At 51.8% G+C, this 19,816-nt stretch overlaps 1 protein-coding gene across 1 annotated transcript; it reads left to right on the top strand.

The window, feature by feature from the left end:
• The first annotated feature begins 8,753 nt into the window (after positions 1-8,753).
• LOC119247958 (keratin, type II cytoskeletal 73) lies at positions 8,754-17,573 on the top strand. Its single transcript, XM_037514792.2, has 9 exons — positions 8,754-9,233; positions 10,682-10,896; positions 11,675-11,735; positions 12,368-12,463; positions 13,186-13,350; positions 14,365-14,490; positions 14,866-15,086; positions 15,987-16,021; positions 16,946-17,573. The coding sequence occupies exons 1-9, from the start codon at positions 8,787-8,789 to the stop codon at positions 17,200-17,202; spliced, it is 1,623 nt and encodes a 540-aa protein (XP_037370689.1). The 5' UTR covers positions 8,754-8,786; the 3' UTR covers positions 17,203-17,573.
• The last annotated feature ends 2,243 nt before the right edge of the window (positions 17,574-19,816 follow it).

Genomic DNA, 19,816 nt, shown 5'->3' with positions numbered 1-19,816 from the left:
ATATAGATAATAGGATTTGTGTATCATCCGTCTGCCCACAACCAAAAAACACTGATGAAAGAAATAAAAGAAGACATAACTCGATGAAATATACACCATGTTCATGGATTGGAAAACTCATATTGTGAAATATCAATATGGAGACTCCCCCCACAACATGGTAGAACAGAGGGTTTCGGGTCACTGGTGTAAGACTCCATCCCCACTATCACTGCATAAAGCTCTAAATGAGGGATCCACGGTGCCTGGCAGTCTATGGCCCAGGCTGGTGTTGGGGTATCAGCCGTTACTGGGCAAAGTGGGAACACAGCCCATTCTGGTGCCTCCCGTGAGGTAGCACAAAAAGGCCTATGTCTGGTGGCTTGCACTCCGCGTGCCTGGCCAGGTGCACATTGCCAGGTGACTCAGGCTTGGTGAAACACACCCCATGCCACAGAGACTAGACATGGGAGGCAGGGCAAGGTTCTAGGCTCCTGAAGCATTGAACAGAGCTCACTTTGGGAAGAGGAAGGGGGCGGACATGCTCCGTTGACCTGCACCTACCCCCTCACCCCTCACCAGCACTGAGACCCAAGTCTTTGCCTTCCCTTTCCTACCTGACGCCAATGAAAACGGAAACAAATAAGTCAAAATAAACCCACAGTAGCCAATCACTTCCCCCCAAAACAACTAAGGCAACACATGTGCCTAGGAAGCCAGGAATCTGAGCACAAGAAAGAAAAGCAGAAGGAGAATAGAAGTTGAGAGACATAGATAAAGGACGAGGAAATAGAGGACCTAACTGACTAAGAATTTAGAATAGCAACCTTTATTTTTAAAATTTTTTTGAAGATTTATTTATGCATACAAGAACTGGGGTGTAGGCCAGAGGTGCTGGGGGTTGGGTGAGAGGATTCACCAGAGACAGAGTGGGGAGCAGAACAGGCAGATCTACTGAGATACACTGCTGAGGGGAGCAGCGGGTGAGCCAGGAGAGGTCTGCCGCGCCATGTGGGTAGCTCCCTGGGCAGGGATCAAATTCGTGCTGCAGTGGCTGCTGATAGCTTCATAGTGCTGAGACTTAACCCCTTGCACCACCAGGGAGACCCAGAATAACAACTTTTAAAATGCTAACTGAGGTACCAGAAGGGTAATCAAAGACTGAAAGGTGGGTAAAGGGTTTTAGAGAAGAGTTCAGAAACAAAAATATTTTTTCACTAAAGAGAGTAAAGAAACTAAAAGAACATAAAAAAGAGATACTGAATGAGGTACTGAACTGTAATATGAGCGACGCAGGCTGCTGACCCTTGACAAAGGAGGAGGTAGAGGCTCAGGCTGCGTGACTGTGACCGTGACCCCTACCAGCCAGAGGCCTGGAGACCTGGAGATAGAGCAAGGGAGCCGGGGGCCTGCTCTTGAGGAGGCTGGGGGGCCCAGGGACAGGGGTCCCTGTGCACACACACACTCACTCAAAGAGAGGAGCAGATTAAAGCTTTGAGAGATCACCTCCCACCTGGGAGAATGGCTCATATCCAAAAGATCCCCAACAAGTGCTAGAGAAGATGGAGAAAATGGATCCCTGTGACACTGCTGGGGAAGGTGAACTGGTGAAACCATTATGGAAAACCATCTGGATTTACCTTCCAAAGTTAAAAATGAAATACTGTACTACCCAGCAATCCCACGCTTGGACACCTATCCACAGACTATGAAAAAAACAAACAAAAAACCCACAAAAACCCCGTATGTTCGACGGTATCCACAGCAGCATTATTTGCAGAAGCTGGGACTTGGAAGCCGCCTCAATCTCCCTCCATGGATAAATGGATCAAGAAGACGCGGTCCGTGCACACCCTGGAGTGCGACATGGCTACAGGGAAGGATGAAATGCAGCCGTTTTCAATACAACAGAAGGAAACTGAAAAAAATTATATACGGCAAAACAAGTCAAAATGATAAAAACAAAAATTGAGCATTCCTGTAACAGACAGTTGGACAATGTAAAACACTTTTAAAAAAAACCGGCCGTCCCGAGGGCTGAGGTTAAGAGGGCCGGGAGGCGCAGGGCGGGGAACACGGGGATGGTGGTAGCTGGAGGTGGTGCGAAAAAGGGTGTATTTCTGGTGTAAAAATAGCACCTGCAAACTCCTGATGGTCGTCAAATCAACCTATAGGAAAAAAAAAAGAAAGAGTTGGTGCCTTTTTTTCTGTTGGGGTTGCCCGTGGCCGGCTGTCCCGTCAAGGTCTGACTGGGCAGGTGGGACCAAAGGTCTATTCCTGTCTAGGATTAGGTGAGGCTGCCCTTGCCAGTGCCCCACCCCCCCACCCTACTTCCCCCCACCCCCCCCCCCACACACAGAGGAATGAGTCTGCTCTACATGTTGGTTTGGGCCACAAAGACCAGACTGGGCAGGACAAAGCAGTCCTGGTTAAGTGAGGCTTACGGGCCTGCGGTGAGGAGGCCCGGCTCTGACCCGCGCCTTCTCCACAGGTGAGCATAAATCTGTAAGAGTGTTACAGGGCAACCCCAAGAGAAGCAAATGCCTCCTAGGGCCGCAATCCAGGTGGTGTCCAGTTTGAAATGCCTGTCCTATGTGACCCATTGGACTAGGGGCTATGAATAGAGCCCCCGACTGTCTAGGTGAAGATTTTGTATCTCGTTTCCTTTTGAAGAGTTGCCTGCTTCTATCTCTAGCCATCCTCCACCTTCTCCTTCCAATAAACTTCAGGGGAAATCGAGGTGTATGTATGCATTATCTAGATGGGTTCTGAGTTGTTCACCCTCAATCACTGCCCCAGAAAACACACACTCACTCACGCACTCATGCACACACGCAGAGCACACATGTTCATCTGCTCTCCTCTCCTCTGCTCGGTCCTTGCCCAGACGGGTGGCTGGAAGGGACTGTTGGAAGGGCATGTGACTATTTAGTTTTGGAAGGTGGACAGAAATGACCTTTACTTCCCCTCTTTATTGGGAAAGCTCAGCTTACAATTTAAAAATAATTGACTTCAGGTCCCGGAGCCTTGCTGGGCTCAGCAGCAGAACTGCTGTCATTATTTCCTAATTAAGGAGTAATAGTTTTGCTATCATTGTTACTGGGATTGTTATCAGGTAAATGGCCAGGGGGTGTGGAGTAGTAAACAGTAGCCTGGGGGCCGGGTCACAGGGCAACTCTATGGCTTTATCTCCTGCTTCCACCAGGAAGCAGTTCCCACCCAGCACCCCAAGGGGTCCAGTAGTGTGGGTTGGGAGGAGGGTCTTACCTGGCCAGACTGAGCGCTCTCTTCTGAGCACCATGAGGAGGGAAGACAGCTAAGGAGAGGGTGGGCATAGCAATTGTTTGAGTGAACCCCGGGCTCCTGGAGAGGCAGCATTCATCCTTTCAACAATCATCAACTGAGCACCTACTATGTGCTAGACTGTCCTTGACACTGGTATAAAAAAAAGGTGACCGAGACCTTTGATTACTAGAAAGTGTGCACTGGGAGCCAGGGGCCAGACCAGGAAGATGGTGGCTGATCCTGAAACCTGGGAGCTGAGGAGTTAGCCAGGGCCAAGGACTATTCAGCAGAAGTGCTCTCTATCCCTTTACCCAGAGCCCAGCACACAGTAGGTCAATAAATATGGGTTGAAATGAAAAGGAGCTTAATAAGAACTTGACTGGTGGAGCTTGGAGAGAGAAGTGGGTGGGGCCAGATGGTAAAACAAGAGTCTTTCTGGGTGGGTGGGCTGACCAACATGTTGTTTCCTTGAGACATTCTGGGTTTTAAAATGGAAAGCACCAGATCCTAAGGACACACTGAGTGTCCTGCAAACCAGGAAGGCTGGTCTTGCTGGTGCTGCATTACCTAACACGCTTTGCACTGCAGTTTTAAACAGTGCGGTGGTACAGGCTGAGAGTGCTTGTCTAGCAGACTTTGCCCGAGCCTGCTGCCTGTCCAGATGCCCCCTACTCCCCCTCTCCTACAGAAATAGAAATTGGAGATAAGCACACCTAAAATTACATTTCCATATCTTTGCAAATAATTGGGACCATGAAAAACCAGGTTCTGGACAAGGGAATGTGAACTGAAATCATACGCTGTTCCCTACGGTGCCCCCAGAAGGCAGAGACCCTGAGAAAGGGTGTGAGTGAGCTTATTAACAAGAAACTCTACAAGTTCAGGCCCTGCCCTAGACCTTTTGAGTCAAGGTGAGGGAAATGGATTATTTGAAAAAGATTCCAGGCAGTAGTGGTTAAGAGCATGGGCGCTACAGGGGCTGGCCTGCCTTCTGTTCCTGACTCCTGGCTGTGTGACCTTGTCCAAGTGACTTAACCTTTCTGTGCGCAGTTACCTAATCTGTAATTTGTTAATCATACCTATTTGATAGGGTTATTTTGAAGATTAATGTGCTCAGAACAGTACCTGGCACATAGCAAGTGCATAGTAAATGTTGCAAGACTAAATACAATCTCACAATCTAGATACTGACATTGACAGAGTTAAGATAAAGGACATTTCCATTACCGCAGAATCCCTCCCGCCATCCTTGTATGGACACACCCCCTTCCCTCCTAAGGCAACTCCTCCTTCCCCCCACTTGTATATCTCAGGAATGTCATCTAAACACAATTGTATAATATGGAATCTGTGTGATCATACTTTCAGCGTAAGTCATGCAGGTGGTGGCATATGTCAATACTTTGTTCTTTTTCATTGCTGAGTTCTCCATGGTATGGATTTACCACATTTTGTGGCCAATTAAAGGGCATCTGAATTGTTTACATTTTATAGATATCATGAATAAAATGGCTATAAACCTTTGTGTACAGGTTTTTGTGTGAACATCAGATTTCATTTCTCTTGGATAAATGTCAGACTGGGGTATACAGTATTTTTTAAAAATTGCCAAGCTGTTTTCCAGAGTGGCTGGACCATTTTTCATCCTCACTAGCAATGTTTGAGCGATCCAGTGTCTCCGAATCCTTGCAGCATCTGGTGTTATCATGACATTTTATTTTAGTCTTCTGATGGATGTACAGAGATAACTTACTGTGGTTTAAATTTATATTTTGTTAATGGCTAATTATGTGAAAATCTTTTCTTGTGCCTAGTTGCCATTTGTATGTCCCCTTCAAAAAAAGTCTCTGTGATTTTTGCTCATTTTCTAATGAGATTGCTTATTCCTTTATTGTTGAATTTTGAGAGTTCGTTATATATTCTAGATGCTAATCCTTTGTTGGAGATATGGCTTGCAGATAATTTCTCTCAGTCTGTAGCTGGTCTTCTTTTTTTTTTTTTTTTTTTTTAATAGAGGCATCTTTATTTAGTGCACTACAGTCAGAAGCTCTTTAGCCGGGGATGGGCAGCTTTTCAACCGCTTGTAGCTGGTCTTCTTATCATCTTAATGGGATCTTTAAATTTTTTTATGGAAATTTTCTTGAGAACAATTTTTTTTTATTTTGATAAAATCCAATTTATTGATTTTTCCTTTTATGAGTCATACTTCCAATATTAACCCAGAGAGCTCTTTATCTTACACTAGCTCCTAAAGATTGAAATGGCTTTTAGTTTACATTCTATGCTTAAGGATGTGATCCATTTTAAGTTAATTTTTGTATAAAGTATAAAATTTAGGTTGAGGATTTTTTGTTTGTATTTTGGCTATGGGCGTGCAATTGCTCCAGCATATTTGTTGAAAGTCTACCTTCCTTCCTTGAGCCCTATGTCAAAAATTAATTGGAGGGCAGTTACCTACTTTTCCTTTCATTGCATAAGATTTTGATGTCTGTTATAGGTTGACTTATGCCCTCCAAAAATATACATTGAACCTCTAACGCAATACTGTTATCATATGACCAAGGGGGTACCCAGGGACCCCCAAACTTTCACGGTGTAATGGGATCTGGACATCTGTGTGCACAAAGGCAAAGCCAATGGCAAAGTCCACACTTAGTGTGAAAGAACGTTAGTAGAATTAGTGTGCACAGAGAGAAGAGAAGGGTATTCGTAACAGTTTCCCACTAAAATTTCCCAAATTCCCCATCCCCTCATAGACAAATGCCCTCATGGATACATGGGTCGGCTGGAAGCAGGGCCACTCAAGCAAGAAGGCTTGCCACAAGTCTAAGGCTCCTTCTGGCAGGGAACCACAAGCAGGGTATGATAAAGCAGATCTTTCTTAGAGAGCAGGGACAAAATGTGAGAGTCAGAATCACGCTCGTCCACATCGATGCTCGTGCTGGTGCTGGTGCTGGTGTGATGAAAGGAGCCAGGAGGGGGTGATTCTGGCTAAAAATTCACATCCTCATTACAGCACAGCTTTGTTGGTCTTCACTCATCGTGCCTAATGAAGAAATTTCAAAGGGATACAATCTTTGGGTCTATTGAAAAAAGACAGAAAATATTGCCAAGTGCCACTGATGGTGGTGAAAATAGGACTAAACAATGATTCTTCTTAACTACAAAGCAGTTTTGATTTAAAAAAAAAAGTGGGGGGGAGATTAAATTGGCAAATTGCTTGGTTTAACAGAATCAGAGGCATTTTATATTATATTATATTTTATTATATAAATATATTTTAATATATTATATTTTAGCATCAAACACAGAATACAGCCATAATCTCCACACAGGCCTAGAGAAGAGCATTGGCAGACTTCATTCAAGCACCACAGCTAGCAAAACAATTGCATTTTTATGGAGGAAATGATATACTCTGGCTGTATTTGGGACTGGGGAACTGTGAAACTCTTGGGTCACATACTTTGGTAATATCAAGGTTCTCTGCGAGATTCAAGGACCTCCCCCCTCCTTACTCCCCTTTGAATTCTGTCCTATTAATTTATGACTCCAGAGCCTAGTGCTGTACCTGTCACTGAGTCAGTCCTCGACAGAGCGCTGACGAATGGATGGGTGGATGAACGCACGCGCATGCTAAAAACAGGCTGGCCGGACCAACCCTTAAGACCTGCAGAGCTCTGGATGCGGGGTGGGAAGGCTAGTCCAGGGAACCCTCAGGATGGTGGCCTGTGCATGGATCCCAGAGGATTCACACAGAAGGGAGTCACGGAGTGTTTGCTGTCTTCAGCTTTCCCGTTGGTGACTGTGCGTCATCACAGCGCCTCCTGGGCCAGCTGAGTGGATGGCATGAGCGTCTGTGGCAGGGAGGTGTTTGCGCCAGTTCTGTTCTCCTGGAGGACAGCAATGCCATTCTTTCTTTTTTTAGTACTCAAGAAACATTAGCTTTAAATTTTTAATCATTTTTATGTTTTTTCTTTTTTAAAAAATTTAGTTATTATATATATTTTATAACATTGTTCCCTTTTAAACAGTATTTGCTTTTTTTCCTCTCAAGGTAGTCCCCATAGAATTTCCTCCACCAATGCACCCGTGCACATAACCACAGTCCTCTGTGCTCCTCCCTCCTTCCAAGCCCTCTCCCTCCTCCTCCTCTGCAGGATGTCTCTGGTTTATAATTGTCTGTTTGTTTTTGTTTTGTTTTGTTGTGTTGTGTGTGTGTGTGTTTTTTAAAGATTTATTTATTTATTTATACAAGCATGGGTACAATCAGAAGCTCAGGAGGGTGAGAGAATTCACCAGAGCCAGAGCGGGGAACAAAACAGGCAGACTGACAAAGTACACTGCTGAGGGGAGCAGCGGGCAGCAGGAGAGGTCTGTGCATCATGTGGGACCCTCGCCGGTGGCCGGGGATCGAACTGACGCTGCAGAGGCTGCGGGCAGCTTCGCAACCCAGGGCTCAACCGCTGTGCCACTGGGGAGGCTCTGTTGTGTTGTGTTTTGCCATTATTATTCTTTTTTGCTCCCCCCCCCATGTCTTATTTGGTTCCCTATATTCCTCCTATAAGTGAAACCATCTTTTTTATGTTTTTTGAGGGAACATTGGTTTACAGCACTATGTATGTTTTAGGGGTGCAGATTCACACCTCTACAAATGTATGTTGCCGTACCACACCCACCACCAAAACCCCATAATTTCCCCCCCCCCAGCCCCGGCCTGTTGTGTTCCCTTTCCCCTTTGTTTCCACTCCCCATGCTCTCTTTCTGGTAACCTCATTTCCGCAGTCAGATTTCGAGGATGTGTTTTTGTTTGTTCCTTTGTTTTGTTTCTTTATATAACCCACATGGGTGAAATCATATGGTGGCAACTGCATTATTTCAGGGTCAAGGGTGGGGGCAGTGGGAAGGTACAGGAACAAAGATGTAGCAGCTGACCTGCCTGGGTGGGACGTGGGTCTGGATCCCTCCTGCGGGGTCTGCGTGACTCCGACCTTCCATGAGAACAGTTTCCAAGAGCCCTGGGAAGCCAGTCCATGGAGTCGCTTCCTAACCACATAAAAGCAGCTCCGCCAGGGTCCAGGAGGAGCCCATCTGATGCTGCCACAGCAGGGAGATCTCTCACAGATGACACTGTCAATTAAAGGTCTCCCCTCTGCACCCCCGCAATCCAGCCGCCCCCCTCCACCTCCTCGCCACTCCCTGGGGAAGGGCAATTGAGACTGTGACAAACCTCCCAGCCGAGATCTTTCTAGGGATAATTTGGCCAGGCTAATTATTAGATAAGACTCAAATTACATGAGCAAGGTCTGCAAGCCCAGCACTTTGGGAGTTTTCAAGTTATTTACCTGGTGTCTCTGATTTTGCTGGGAGAAAATGATTTCTTGCTCCCAGGCAAACTAAACCCATAAATTAGGGCAGTATCTCCCTCTGAGCCCTATAAAGGGGGAGCCCGAGATCGTAGACTGGTGAATTCCTCTCAGCTAAGGTTTAGCATCTTCCTCCAACTCTCTGGCATCCCCAGCATGAGCCGCCAATTCGCCTACAAGTCGGGAGCTGCCACCAAGGGGGGCTTCAGCGGCTGCTCAGCCGTGCTCTCGGGGGGCAGCTCGTCCTCCTACCGGGCAGGAGGCAAAGGGCTCAGCGGGGGCTTTGGCAGTCGAAGCCTCTACAGCCTGGGGGGTGCCCGGAGCATCTCCCTCAACGTGGCCGGTGGCAGCGGGCGGCCAGGCGTCTATGGGTTTGGCCGAAACCGGGCCAGCGGCTTTGCGGGCAGCATGTTTGGCAGCGTGGCCCTGGGACCTGCGTGTCCAACTGTGTGCCCTCCAGGGGGCATCCACCAGGTCACCATCAACAAGAGCCTCCTGGCCCCCCTCAACGTGGAACTGGACCCCGAGATCCAGAAAGTGCGCGCCCAGGAGCGGGAGCAAATCAAGGCTCTGAACAACAAGTTCGCCTCCTTCATCGACAAGGTGGGATTTCCTGGAGAAAGCCAAGCGTAGAGATGTCCCTCCCTCCGCCCCTGTTCCTGGGGACTCCCTGTTCAGGCAGAGGCAGGCAGGACACCTCCGAGCATCCCTAGATGGAGATACAGCCTAGAACAGAGCGGGGAACTGGACAGGGTGCTGGGGAGGGGTCAGAGAGGTGGCAGCAGCTGGAGAGCCCAGTCTGTGAAGGCCCCCGGAGGCAGGGGTGAGGTTCCCCGTCTGCAGGGGTGAGGTTCCCCGTCTGTGAAGGCCCCTGGAGGCAGGCGTGAGGCTTCAGAGTTGGGAAGCAGCAGATCAGTGCTCGTGAGACTAGAAGGCAGCAGAGCAGGGGCCCCTGGGGGCCTGGGACATCTGGAGGGTCCCAAGGCCCAGCTCCTCCTCTCATGGGGCCCAGGCCAGCTCACGCTCTGGTCCAAAGACAGACTCATGAATCTAATCAGCTTACAAGGAGAATGGGAATGGTGGTGCCAGAGAGCCCCTGGGCTAGCAGCTGCAGCGTTACCTGGGCGCTTGTTAGAAACACACATTCTTGGGCCCCGCCTCATACCTCCTGGCTTGGGAGCCTGACGGTGGCCCAGCAGCTGTGTTCACAGGCCTCCAGGTGCTGCTATGGCACTCACTGGGAACCACAAGTCTGAGAACAGAGCAGAGGGAGGGTCTGGGGAAGTAGAGACTTCCGGAGCACAAGGGAGCAGAGGACGCCCGGGCTGGCAGTGAGGTGGGTGGTGAAGCAGGATTTTGCCAGGAGGAGGTGGGAAAAGGCCAGCTGGGGAGGAGCAGTCACCTGCAGGATGAGAGGACATGTCTGGAGAGCGGGGAGCCCCTGGGTTTGCACAAGGGTTGGGTGAATGGTGATGAGGGGGGGAGTTGCTGGACACGTTGTGAAAAACACCAGAAGGAATTTGGACGTGTCCCTGTCGGTGACATGGAACTCTCAGAGGCTCAAGCAAGGGGTGGATGGATGTTCGCAGGTTGCTACTTGAGAGTGAAGCTGGTGTTGCCTGAGGACGTGCTCTGAGAGTACAGCGATTATAGAAACAGCCCAAGACTCCGAGACTCCATCCCCCGCAGCTGAGCACCCGCTCCTGCCGGGGTTGGGAGGAGCCATGGCCGAGGACATGGAGAGTGGCAGAGCAGGGGCCCTGCCACCAGTCCCCAAGCAGAGGTGTGAAGGCCACTAAGGACTTTCCCTAGAAAGGTGCCCCAGGGTGACCACGGACCTTGATCCAGGCATTCAGACAAGCGATGAGGAGAGAGGGCTGGGCCCGAGGGAGTCCCTCGGAGAACCTGAGTGAGACAAGAAGCTCTGGGTGGAGAGAGGCCTGGGTGACATTTCCAAGGGCTAAGGCTGGAGCATAGAAGACACAGCTGCTGTCCAGGAGGGGACTGGCAGCTCCTCCCGGGGACTGAGTCTCTGTTGACTTGGGTCTCAGGTGCGGTTCCTGGAGCAGCAGAACCAGGTGCTGGAGACCAAGTGGGAGCTGCTGCAGCAGCTGGACCTCAACAACTGCAAGAACAACCTGGAGCCCATCCTCGAGGGCTTCATCAGCAACCTGCGCAAGCAGCTGGAGACGCTGTCCGGGGACAGGGTGAGGCTGGACTCGGAGCTGCGGAACATGCGGGACGTGGTGGAGGACTACAAGAAGAGGTGAGCAGGCCCCTTGCCCCCAGGACTGGGCATTCCCAGAAAGCACTGGGGTATCTGCCTCTGGCCACAAGGCCACTGAGCTCAGGTGACAGCGACCCATCTGAGCTCCTCGGCTGCAAGATGCGGCTTCTCAGGCAGCTGGGGGATAGGGCAATGGACAGCCAACCTCTGTGGCAGAGGCAGGGCTGTATTGGCAGGTGGCCATCTACTTGGCAGGCTCCCTGAGGGTGCGCAGACCAAAGCCTGTAGCTCCTCAGCTCACTCAGTGTGCCCCCAGCAGGGCAGGGACTTGGCATTCCTCTTGGACTTCCTGTCTTGTTTCCTGCCCATCCTGGGCCATGCTTCCTCTCGCAGTCCAGGGGACAGTTCTGTTTGGGACTCAGGCTTGGGGATCAGGTGGTTATTGAGGGCACCAGGCAGTTGTGGTGATGCAAGAAACACGGCTAAAGGGGCAGCAACATGTTCCTGTGATTTGGACCCAGAATCAGAGGAGGAAAAACCTACTTACTCCTTGGGTATCAGAGGAAATGCAGACCCTAAACCATCCAGTCCCCGGGCCCAAGGCGTGGTTTCGTCAAACCTGCCCTTCAATGCTGCCAGAGGGCCCTAGCCGCAGTGGACAGCATGGCAAAGGTGTGGAATATACCTGCTCGAAGACACCCAGCACAGCCTCTCCTCCCCTTGCCCAAGGAGGGCACAGGCCCTGCTCACGCTAGGCCCTGCTCATGCCAGACCTTGCTCATGCCAGGCCCTGCTCACGCCAGTGCTCTCTCTGCAGGTACGAGGAGGAGATAAACAAGCGCACAACGGCTGAGAATGAATTTGTGGTGCTTAAGAAGGTGAGGAGGGGGCGCATGTCGTTCAGCCACCCAGGGAGTGGAGGAGGGAGAGGGGTGGCACTGGAGAGGGGTTGCTGAGGGGTGAGAGCTCTCCACAGAGGGCCTGGACTGAAACTCCAGAAGAAGATGGAGGAATTTTTGGGGGCCCCTTGATATTCGTCTAGCGCATGTCACATTGCCAGTCACTGTGTCTGAAAATGGGCAGGAGCCCAGATGCTGGGTCAGTCCTGGGTCATGCCCACTCAGTCCTGGGGAACAGGACGTGCTTGAAGGGGGGCTGCGGGTTATCCTTCCAACTCTGGCCGTCTCTGGCTCATCACCCAGGCTGCCTCTGGTGCCAGCTGCTGAATGGTGGACCATATGGGGACAGGGTTCTCTCCTGTACCCTCTCTTTGAGACACAGAGGCAGTGAAAAGGTTTCATTTTGGGTGGGGCAGAAGGAGTTCCAGAGGCTTGAGGTTCTACTCCAGGCTCCCAGTGAATGCTGGGTGGGAATCAGCTTCTAGTCCCCCGGGTTTTGGCTCCATTCCCTGGAGCAGCTGGTCAGAGTCAGGCGCTGGGGTGCTATTTCCTGGGAGAGCCCTGTTTGGGCTTGAAGAAAGGTGACCTTAGGGGCATCTGGATTCCCTCAGGACGTGGACGCGGCCTACATGAGCAAGGTGGAGCTGCAGGCCAAGGTGGATGCCCTGGACCGAGAAATCAAGTTCTTCAAGTGCCTGTATGAGGGGGTAAGACTCTCCTGGTGCCACCCTCCGCTCTGTCTGCTGGAAGGACAGACATGTGCATGTGTGGTTATGTTACCTACTCACCAGAGACTTTCAGAGTCCGGGGGATCGCCAACATTTGGATGCTGGGAACTTTGTAGATAAAGGTGAGAGTGACATCTGTTCTGGTGCCCCTAAGTGATGTGTGCCGTCCATCCCAGCCTGGCCTCCAGATGGCCTGCCCCCACGTCCTTCAGGAAGCCAGGATTCTTAAGGGGTCCCCACTAACCTTCAGCGAAGCATAGTCTTACTGTTGCCTGTTTTCTATCTGCTGGGGGTGTTTCCCTGGGTCTTGGGCAGGGAATCCCTAGGGGTGGAAGTGGGGTGTCCTCATACTCTGCACTGCTTCTCCGGTGCAAAACTCATCCTGCTGGTTGAGCACCCATGGGCTCCTGTGTCCTTATTGTCTCTTGTGTGGTGACCATGCTGCTCCCCCTTGGCTTCCCCGCTCCCCGTTATCTCAGGGAATGGCTGTAGGCTTAATTTTTCTTGGGAAGCTTCAAACTCATTCAGCAGTTTTCAGATGTGATGTTGAAATCTCTGGTCTGGTCTGCTCCATACTTAGATGCTCTGGGGAATAGAGCTTGCATCTTTTGGGAGGGTTGGGGGGCTCTCCTGTTGGGACCGGGCCATCCACCTTCCTCTGCTCACAAAAGGCATTTCATGTTTCCTTGTTGTCCCTGCAGGAGATCAGTCAGCTCCAGTCCCACATCAGTGACACGTCTGTCATCCTGTCCATGGACAATAACCGGAAGCTGGACCTGGACAGCATCATCACTGAGGTCCGGGCCCAGTACGAGGAGATTGCCCTGAAGAGCAAGGCCGAGGCCGAGTCCCTGTACCAGACCAAGGTGACTGCACCCCTCCCCAGAGTCACATGCCTTGGGCCCTCTGGTCCAGTCCCATGACCCACCATGGCCCGTGAATTTGCTGGGAGCACAGCGCTGTCCAGACACCAGAGGAAACCTGGAGGGAGAAGACACAGTAGAGGTAGCCATAGACGAATACACACAAATGACCGTGACACAGCAGAGTTGTGAGCTCCGGAGGGACAGAGGTTAGGGAACTAGGAGCAGGTGGGCAGGCCGGGACTGACTTCCTGGAGGCAGTTTTGAGCTGAGTCTGAGAGGGAAACATGGGTCATTAGCATCTCCACTCTCTAGTTAATTACAATAAATTAGGGGGTCTCCAGTGTGATCTGAGATTAGGTAACTCCTACCTTTTCATTCAAGTCCAACTCCAAGGATAGAGGGGGAGTGTGAGTCCCTTAGATCTCAACTCTAATGGGTTGTGGGTGGGGAGTGATTCTTCAGATAATTTGGTCTCTCAGATCAAGATGGCAACTTCCTAATTGTTCCTTACTATTTATCAGGCTCCTTCTCAAGGGAAATTCGCACTCTTTAGACCTTATCTTGTTCCTCTGCCTGCCTCCTCTGCCCTAGGGAAAGAAAGATTAGGCCTGCAGGGTGGGAGGAAGGGAGATTGCCAAGGCCCAAGACATGACAGAGCCCAGGGCTTTTTGAGGAGGTTCCGGCTCATGTTCCCAGGGCCCAGCTACTTCTGAAAGTGGGGGTCAGGGAAGAGTGTGTGGCCTAACCACTCTGGATGTCAAAGGCTTGGACTTAAAAGTGTGGAGAGCATGGGGCTTTTCAAGTCCTCTACCCATTTCTAAGCATCAGTGAAATCAACTGTGCTTAAAGCAAACAAATCCAATGACAGATGATTGAGTGGAAGGCTGTGGCTAGACCTGAGGTTGGGGATCCCCACCCACCTTTGCCACATACTGCAGGTAAAGGCATTGTCCACACGGCTGAACTCAGTGAGGCCCTGAGTTAAGGTCCCTGCCTTGGCTCCTTTCCCTGCAGTTCCAGGAGCTGCAGCTGGCAGCCGGCAGGCACGGCGACGACCTCAAACACACCAAGAACGAGATCTCAGAGCTGACCCGGCTCATCCAGAGGCTGCGCTCCGAGATCGAGAGTGTGAAGAAGCAGGTGAATGGGTTTTGGGCTTCCCGGCTCTCTCACACGGGAGGGGTGAGCTGCCTGTCATACCCCGCCCCTCACGCCTCCTTTTCTTGGTCTTCCAACTCAGAACCCCCTTCTTCAAAGACAGCCCCTGCTCTCATCCCACACTTAGCTCCCTCTTGAAGTCTGAAAAAATTGGAAGGATCTTTTTAAAAAGTCCAGGGTTGAGAATGACCTGCCTCCCAGTGCCAGCCGATGGCTCCATCACCGTGGGTGTGGCTGGGGCTCTGCTTGAGGAAGTGAGGGGGACGGAGGAGGATCCCTCACAGCGAGCACACAGCTGGTGAGGTGGGCTCGGGGTGCCTTAGAGCTCAGGGGGAAATGCTCCTTCCTGGCCCTCAGTGCTCCAACCTGGAGACGGCCATCGCCGACGCCGAGCAGCGGGGGGACAGTGCCCTGAAGGACGCCCGGGCCAAGCTGGATGAGCTGGAGGGCGCCCTGCACCAGAGCAAGGAGGAGCTGGGCCGGATGCTGCGGGAGCACCAGGAGCTCATGAGCACCAAGCTGGCCTTGGACATCGAGATTGCCACCTACCGCAAGCTGCTGGAGGGCGAGGAGTGCAGGTGCACAGCAAGAGGGTCTTAGAATGTTAGAGATGGAAGAACCTTTGGAATCCACCAACCCAGTTCCCAGGGGCTGGGGGAGGCTGCTGGAGGGGCTGGAGAGGCTGTTCAGGTTGCTTACAAACGCAGCCTTAGATAGCTCCCCATCAGATGATGAGACGTGGTTTCCTTCACAGTTCTTGCAGGCGTCAGGCTGGACGGGGCGACAGCCCCATGGCAGGGCTGTTGTGCTGTCACACTGTCCGCCACTTGCAAATATCCCTGTTAATAAAGGGACAGTCGATCCCAGACTCAGACACTGGGCAAACAACCATATCTGGCCTCAAGATTAAAAATTTGTTTTCATATTTGTTTTTACTGCTGTATTTTTGTTCTTTTGGGCGGCCAGGTAATTGTAGTTTTTCTCTTTACCCTGATGATATGAAATATCCTTTTGGAGAAATGCGTAAGAGAAAGGCAGAATCAATGAAAGACGCTGAATAGGTCACAGCGTGAGCTGGACATGGTGAACGCGGTCCCTGGACAACTGACGGTGGAAAACCCTGTTGTAACCCAGCACCGTTTTATACGCGTGACCCTTGCCTTTAATTCATCAGCGGCCAGTTCTGCTGCGGATATTTCCTCATGTGCATTTGTTCAGCTGGAGCCCCACGAGATGAAGAAGTGGGCTGGGGAGAAGGCCCGTGGGAGGGAGGGCTCCGGGGCTGCAGGTTCACCCCCTCTGAAGTGGGGAGAGTGGACGGAGGAGGCAGAGGGAGGGCTGAGGGATACCAGTGCGGCCACCACCCGCCCCCTGGCCAGCTGGATGGCATTTGGAGGCTGAGCTGCGGGGTGTTTCAGGCTGCAGGGAGGCTCACTCACTCTGTGTGATGGAGACGCCCCTGTGTTCTCTCCATGCAGGATGTCTGGCGAATACACCAACTCCGTGAGCATTTGTGAGTATTTTACACCTTTGAGGGGTGTTTTTAGTCCATTCATGAACACAAAGGAAGGGGGTGCCCACCCCAGGGGCCTGGGGAACAGCTTGGGCTCTGCCCGGTGGAGCACCGTTGCTGAGACCAGAGCCCATCACGTTCTCAAGTCCACTTCCCCAGAAATCTTGCCTGTGCTGGGGTGAAACAGTCACCCCAGGTGGCTGGTGAAGCGGAGAGCAGGAGAGACCCCCTCCTCGGGGGAGTGGAGACCCGCCGCACACAGGCTGGGCGTGACCAGCGTCAGCGCTGGCTCCACAGCTGTAGCCCCAACTCCTAAGATAGCTTGAAAAAAATCCCCCTAGGGCCTCCCCGGTGGCGCAGCGGTTGAGCGCTGGGTTGCGAAGCTGCCCGCGGCCTCTGCGGCGCCGGTTTGATCCCCGGCTGCTCCCCGGGCCACCGAGGAGGGTCCCACATGGCGCGCAGACCTCTCCTGCCGCCCGCTGCTCCCCTCAGCAGTGTACTTCGGTCCTTCTGCCTGCTCTGCTCCCCGCTCTGGCTCTGGTGAATTCCCTCACCCTCCCGCGCTTCTGACTGTACCCAGTGCTTGTATAAATAAATAAATCTTAAAAAAAAAAAATCCCCCTAAATCCAGCAACCAGGAAATTATTTGAAAAACCAAGAATGTCTTCTAAAGTTAAATGCCGTTGGCCTGTGGTTGGCTTATGTGATGCCTGGGCATCCTCTGTTCTTTGGGGGAAACTCTTGCTACTCTTGTTTGTTCAGAGAATGAGGTTTGGGGGTCCAGTGGAATCTGGTGATTGATGTGACACGTTTGCTTAAGAGGGAACCATTTAAGCTGGTTAGGGCTGGGAGGTTGGAAGGGACTTAGGACCCCAGTGTTCTGGAACACACACTTAATCTGACATTCCTCCCTCCGTCCTCCAGCGGTCATCAGCAGCTCGGCGGCCGGAACCCCGGGGGCAGGAGCCGGCTTCGGGTTCAGCGGTGCCAGCACCTATGGCTACCGGCCCAGCTCCGTCGGAGGGGGCTACGGCATGCTGTCTGGGGGCTGTGTCACTGGCAGCGGGAACTGCAGCCCCCGAGGGGAGGCCAAGACCAGGCTGGGAAGTGCAAGTGAATTCAAGGATCCTGCAGGGAAGACCTCAGCTCTGAGTTCACCCACCAAGAAAACCACAAGATAAAGCAAAAGACCCATTCCCGGTGGCCGCCGCGCCCGGGGTCCCCTGGCTTCTTCCCCAGGAGAGCCCTGTCACGTTTGTCATCGTGTCCCCTTTGCTTTTCTTTGCCACTGACCTCTCCTCTGTTGTCCACTTCTCTGCCTTAGTTGTTCCTAACTAGAACCAGGAGCCTACCCATTCTTCTGCCCTGAACCGACACCTCCTGGCTCAGCCTCCCCTTCCTGAAGCATCGCCAAAGACGAAGACCTGACCCTTCCTCTGGCCTGGTGGCTCTGTGCAGAGGAAGTTTCTCGCAAGGGCAGTCCATCTTCCTACTGCCCCTGCCAGGCCCAGGGTAGGCAGCTATTTGGCCACAGCTCCCCAGGCACACGAGATACCAGGTTCGCCCACGGGCCATTGGGAACCGTGTGCTGTTAGAGCAACAGCAGCTCAGCAGAACGTCTGTCAGCGGCCGAATCCTGCATGGCGCCTGCAGACCGCAGAGCAGCGAGTTCCCTGGCAGGCTGGTGCTGTCAACAGGGGATTTGGGCCTGGGAGGCTGGAGGGGACTTAGGATCCCCATGCATGGGGTACTTCCCCTCCTTAGACTTCACTTTCCTGTTTTCTGCATCTCACCAATAAACTTGTAAAACTTCTGCAGGACCAGGCTGCTTCTCTCTCTTAAGTGAATCCTTACCTCAGGCCGCGTCTCTTCTGAGTGTGGAGATTAATCGCCCAGACCCCGGGCACCTGGGGTCCAGCCTGTTTAAGGAACCTCAAAATATCTTTTGACCTGAAAGAAAAAGGCCCTTGCATGGACCGCAGGACCCCACCACCTGCGCTGCGGCTTGTGATACTCAGGATTCTTCCCTCTTCCCGCAGACGCACCTTCTAAATCATGCTTTTCTCAGGCTGTTGCTCCAGTGAGCAGCGATCTGTATGAACCTTCAGATTATCAGCAGGGAGAGGGAGCCAACACTTGCCTTGTGGCAAGATTTAAAACTGATCCAGACATAAGTGGGAGGCCAATTCTGGAAAGCTCGGGGCTGGAGCTATGGCTGCCCTTTGTTCTCCAGGGAAGGGCCAAAGGTGGAGTCTCTTTAAAGCAACGAGTGATCCACATTCTCTTGAGGTCCTTGGAGCAGTTTCATTGGTCAAGTGTGGCTTTCACAGGTGTGAGCTGTGGTCAGCATGGGAGTGGCACTGTCACATACACCCCGTCCCCCCCCACCGCCCTCAGCTTCCAAAATACTCTTTAGTACAGAGATTTCTGCTTGGTACCAGGCCATGACTGCTGTCCAGATGCAGCAGGACACAAGAGCAAGTGGGCAGCTGGCACACACGCAGGCGGGGTCCATGCGCCTCTGACCAGGGTTGCTGCAGGTCTAGAAGGTTCTAGAGTCAATAACCTTGAATCAGAACCAGACTCAGCTATTAATGTGATTACAAGCAAGACTCTCAACCCCTTCGACCCTGATTTCTTTAGCTACAAAATGGGCAGAATAATACCTGCAAATTGTTACTGTGCAAAAGTGAGACAACAGAGGCTGTCTGGTATAATCCCTGCTGTGAAGTTCATACTTAATAAATATTAGTAGAAACAGAATCTTGTCCTCAGTCTCTTTGGTTCAAAAATTAACTTCACGAGCTTACTGAAAGGTTTAGCTGCTGATACGGCGATTTATAAAATCCAAACATTAAGGAGACATAAATTAGGGCTTCCCCGGTGGCGCAGCGGTTGAGCGCTGGGTTGCGAAGCTGCCCGTGGCCTCTGCAGCGCCGGTTCGATTCCCGGCTGCTCCCCGGCCACCGGAGGAGGGTCCCACATGGCGCGCAGACCTCTCCTGCCACCCGTTGCTCCCCTCAGCAGTGTACTTCAGTCCCTCTGCCTGCTCTGCTCCCCGCTCTGGCTCTGGTGAATTCTCTCACCCTCCCACGCCTCTGACTGTACTCAGTGCTTGTATAAATAAATAAATAAATAAATAAATAAATAAATAAATCTTTAAAAAAAAAAAAAAAAAGGAGACATAAATTAGATGCCAGTTTAATATTGCCCAAAAGAGAATTGGTTGACAGAGTACCTAGTCTCCAGGATATGCTCCTGGGGTCAGTGAAGAAACTGTGGTCAGTTCCCCGAGGACTCATGAAGCACCTGCTCTGGGATGGCCTGTGTGTGCTGGGGACTCAGGGAGATACAGACCCGGCCCATCCTTCAAAGCAGACCAGCTGTTAAAAATATAACCGAAACACCCTGAAGTTGTGGCAACAAAGGAGACACCAAGGCAGCACAAAAGGGAGTGAGAATCTCGGGGGCCAGGGAAAGCTGACAGAGGGGCAACCTGGGCAGTTTTCAGAGGATGGCGTTGCCTGGGTAGACAGGAGGGGGTGCGGGCATTGTAGCCAGAGGCACAAGGCTGGTGGAAGAGGGACCAGCTTGCTGGTACAAATTCCAAGGCTGGAGGAACCTCAGGGGAGAGGCGGGGTATAGGGGGCCAGCTGAGGAGGCAGGCAGCGGCCATATCAGAGGCGCTTTCAAGCCTGCGAGGGAGCTGGGGTTTGATGCTGTAGAGCTCACATTAACACCATGGGTGTCAGATGGACCAGGTTTGAGTCCCCTGCTCTCTGTGTGACTTAGGTG

The sequence above is a fragment of the Talpa occidentalis genome, unplaced genomic scaffold, assembly GCF_014898055.3.
Source record: "Talpa occidentalis isolate TD23 unplaced genomic scaffold, MPIMG_talOcc4v2.1 talOcc4.16, whole genome shotgun sequence".
Classification (NCBI taxonomy): Eukaryota; Metazoa; Chordata; class Mammalia; order Eulipotyphla; family Talpidae; genus Talpa; species Talpa occidentalis.
This window is presented reverse-complemented; position numbering and strand designations above follow the sequence as displayed.

Coding starts and splice junctions, on each gene's coding strand:
- LOC119247958 (XM_037514792.2), top strand. CDS start 8,787: ATGAGCCGCCAATTCGCCTACAAGTCGGGAGCTGCCACCAAGGGGGGC. Junction 13,351..14,364: donor AGTCCCTGTACCAGACCAAG/GTGACTGCACCC, acceptor CTTTCCCTGCAG/TTCCAGGAGCTGCAGCTGGC. Junction 15,087..15,986: donor CTGGAGGGCGAGGAGTGCAG/GTGCACAGCAAG, acceptor CTCTCCATGCAG/GATGTCTGGCGAATACACCA.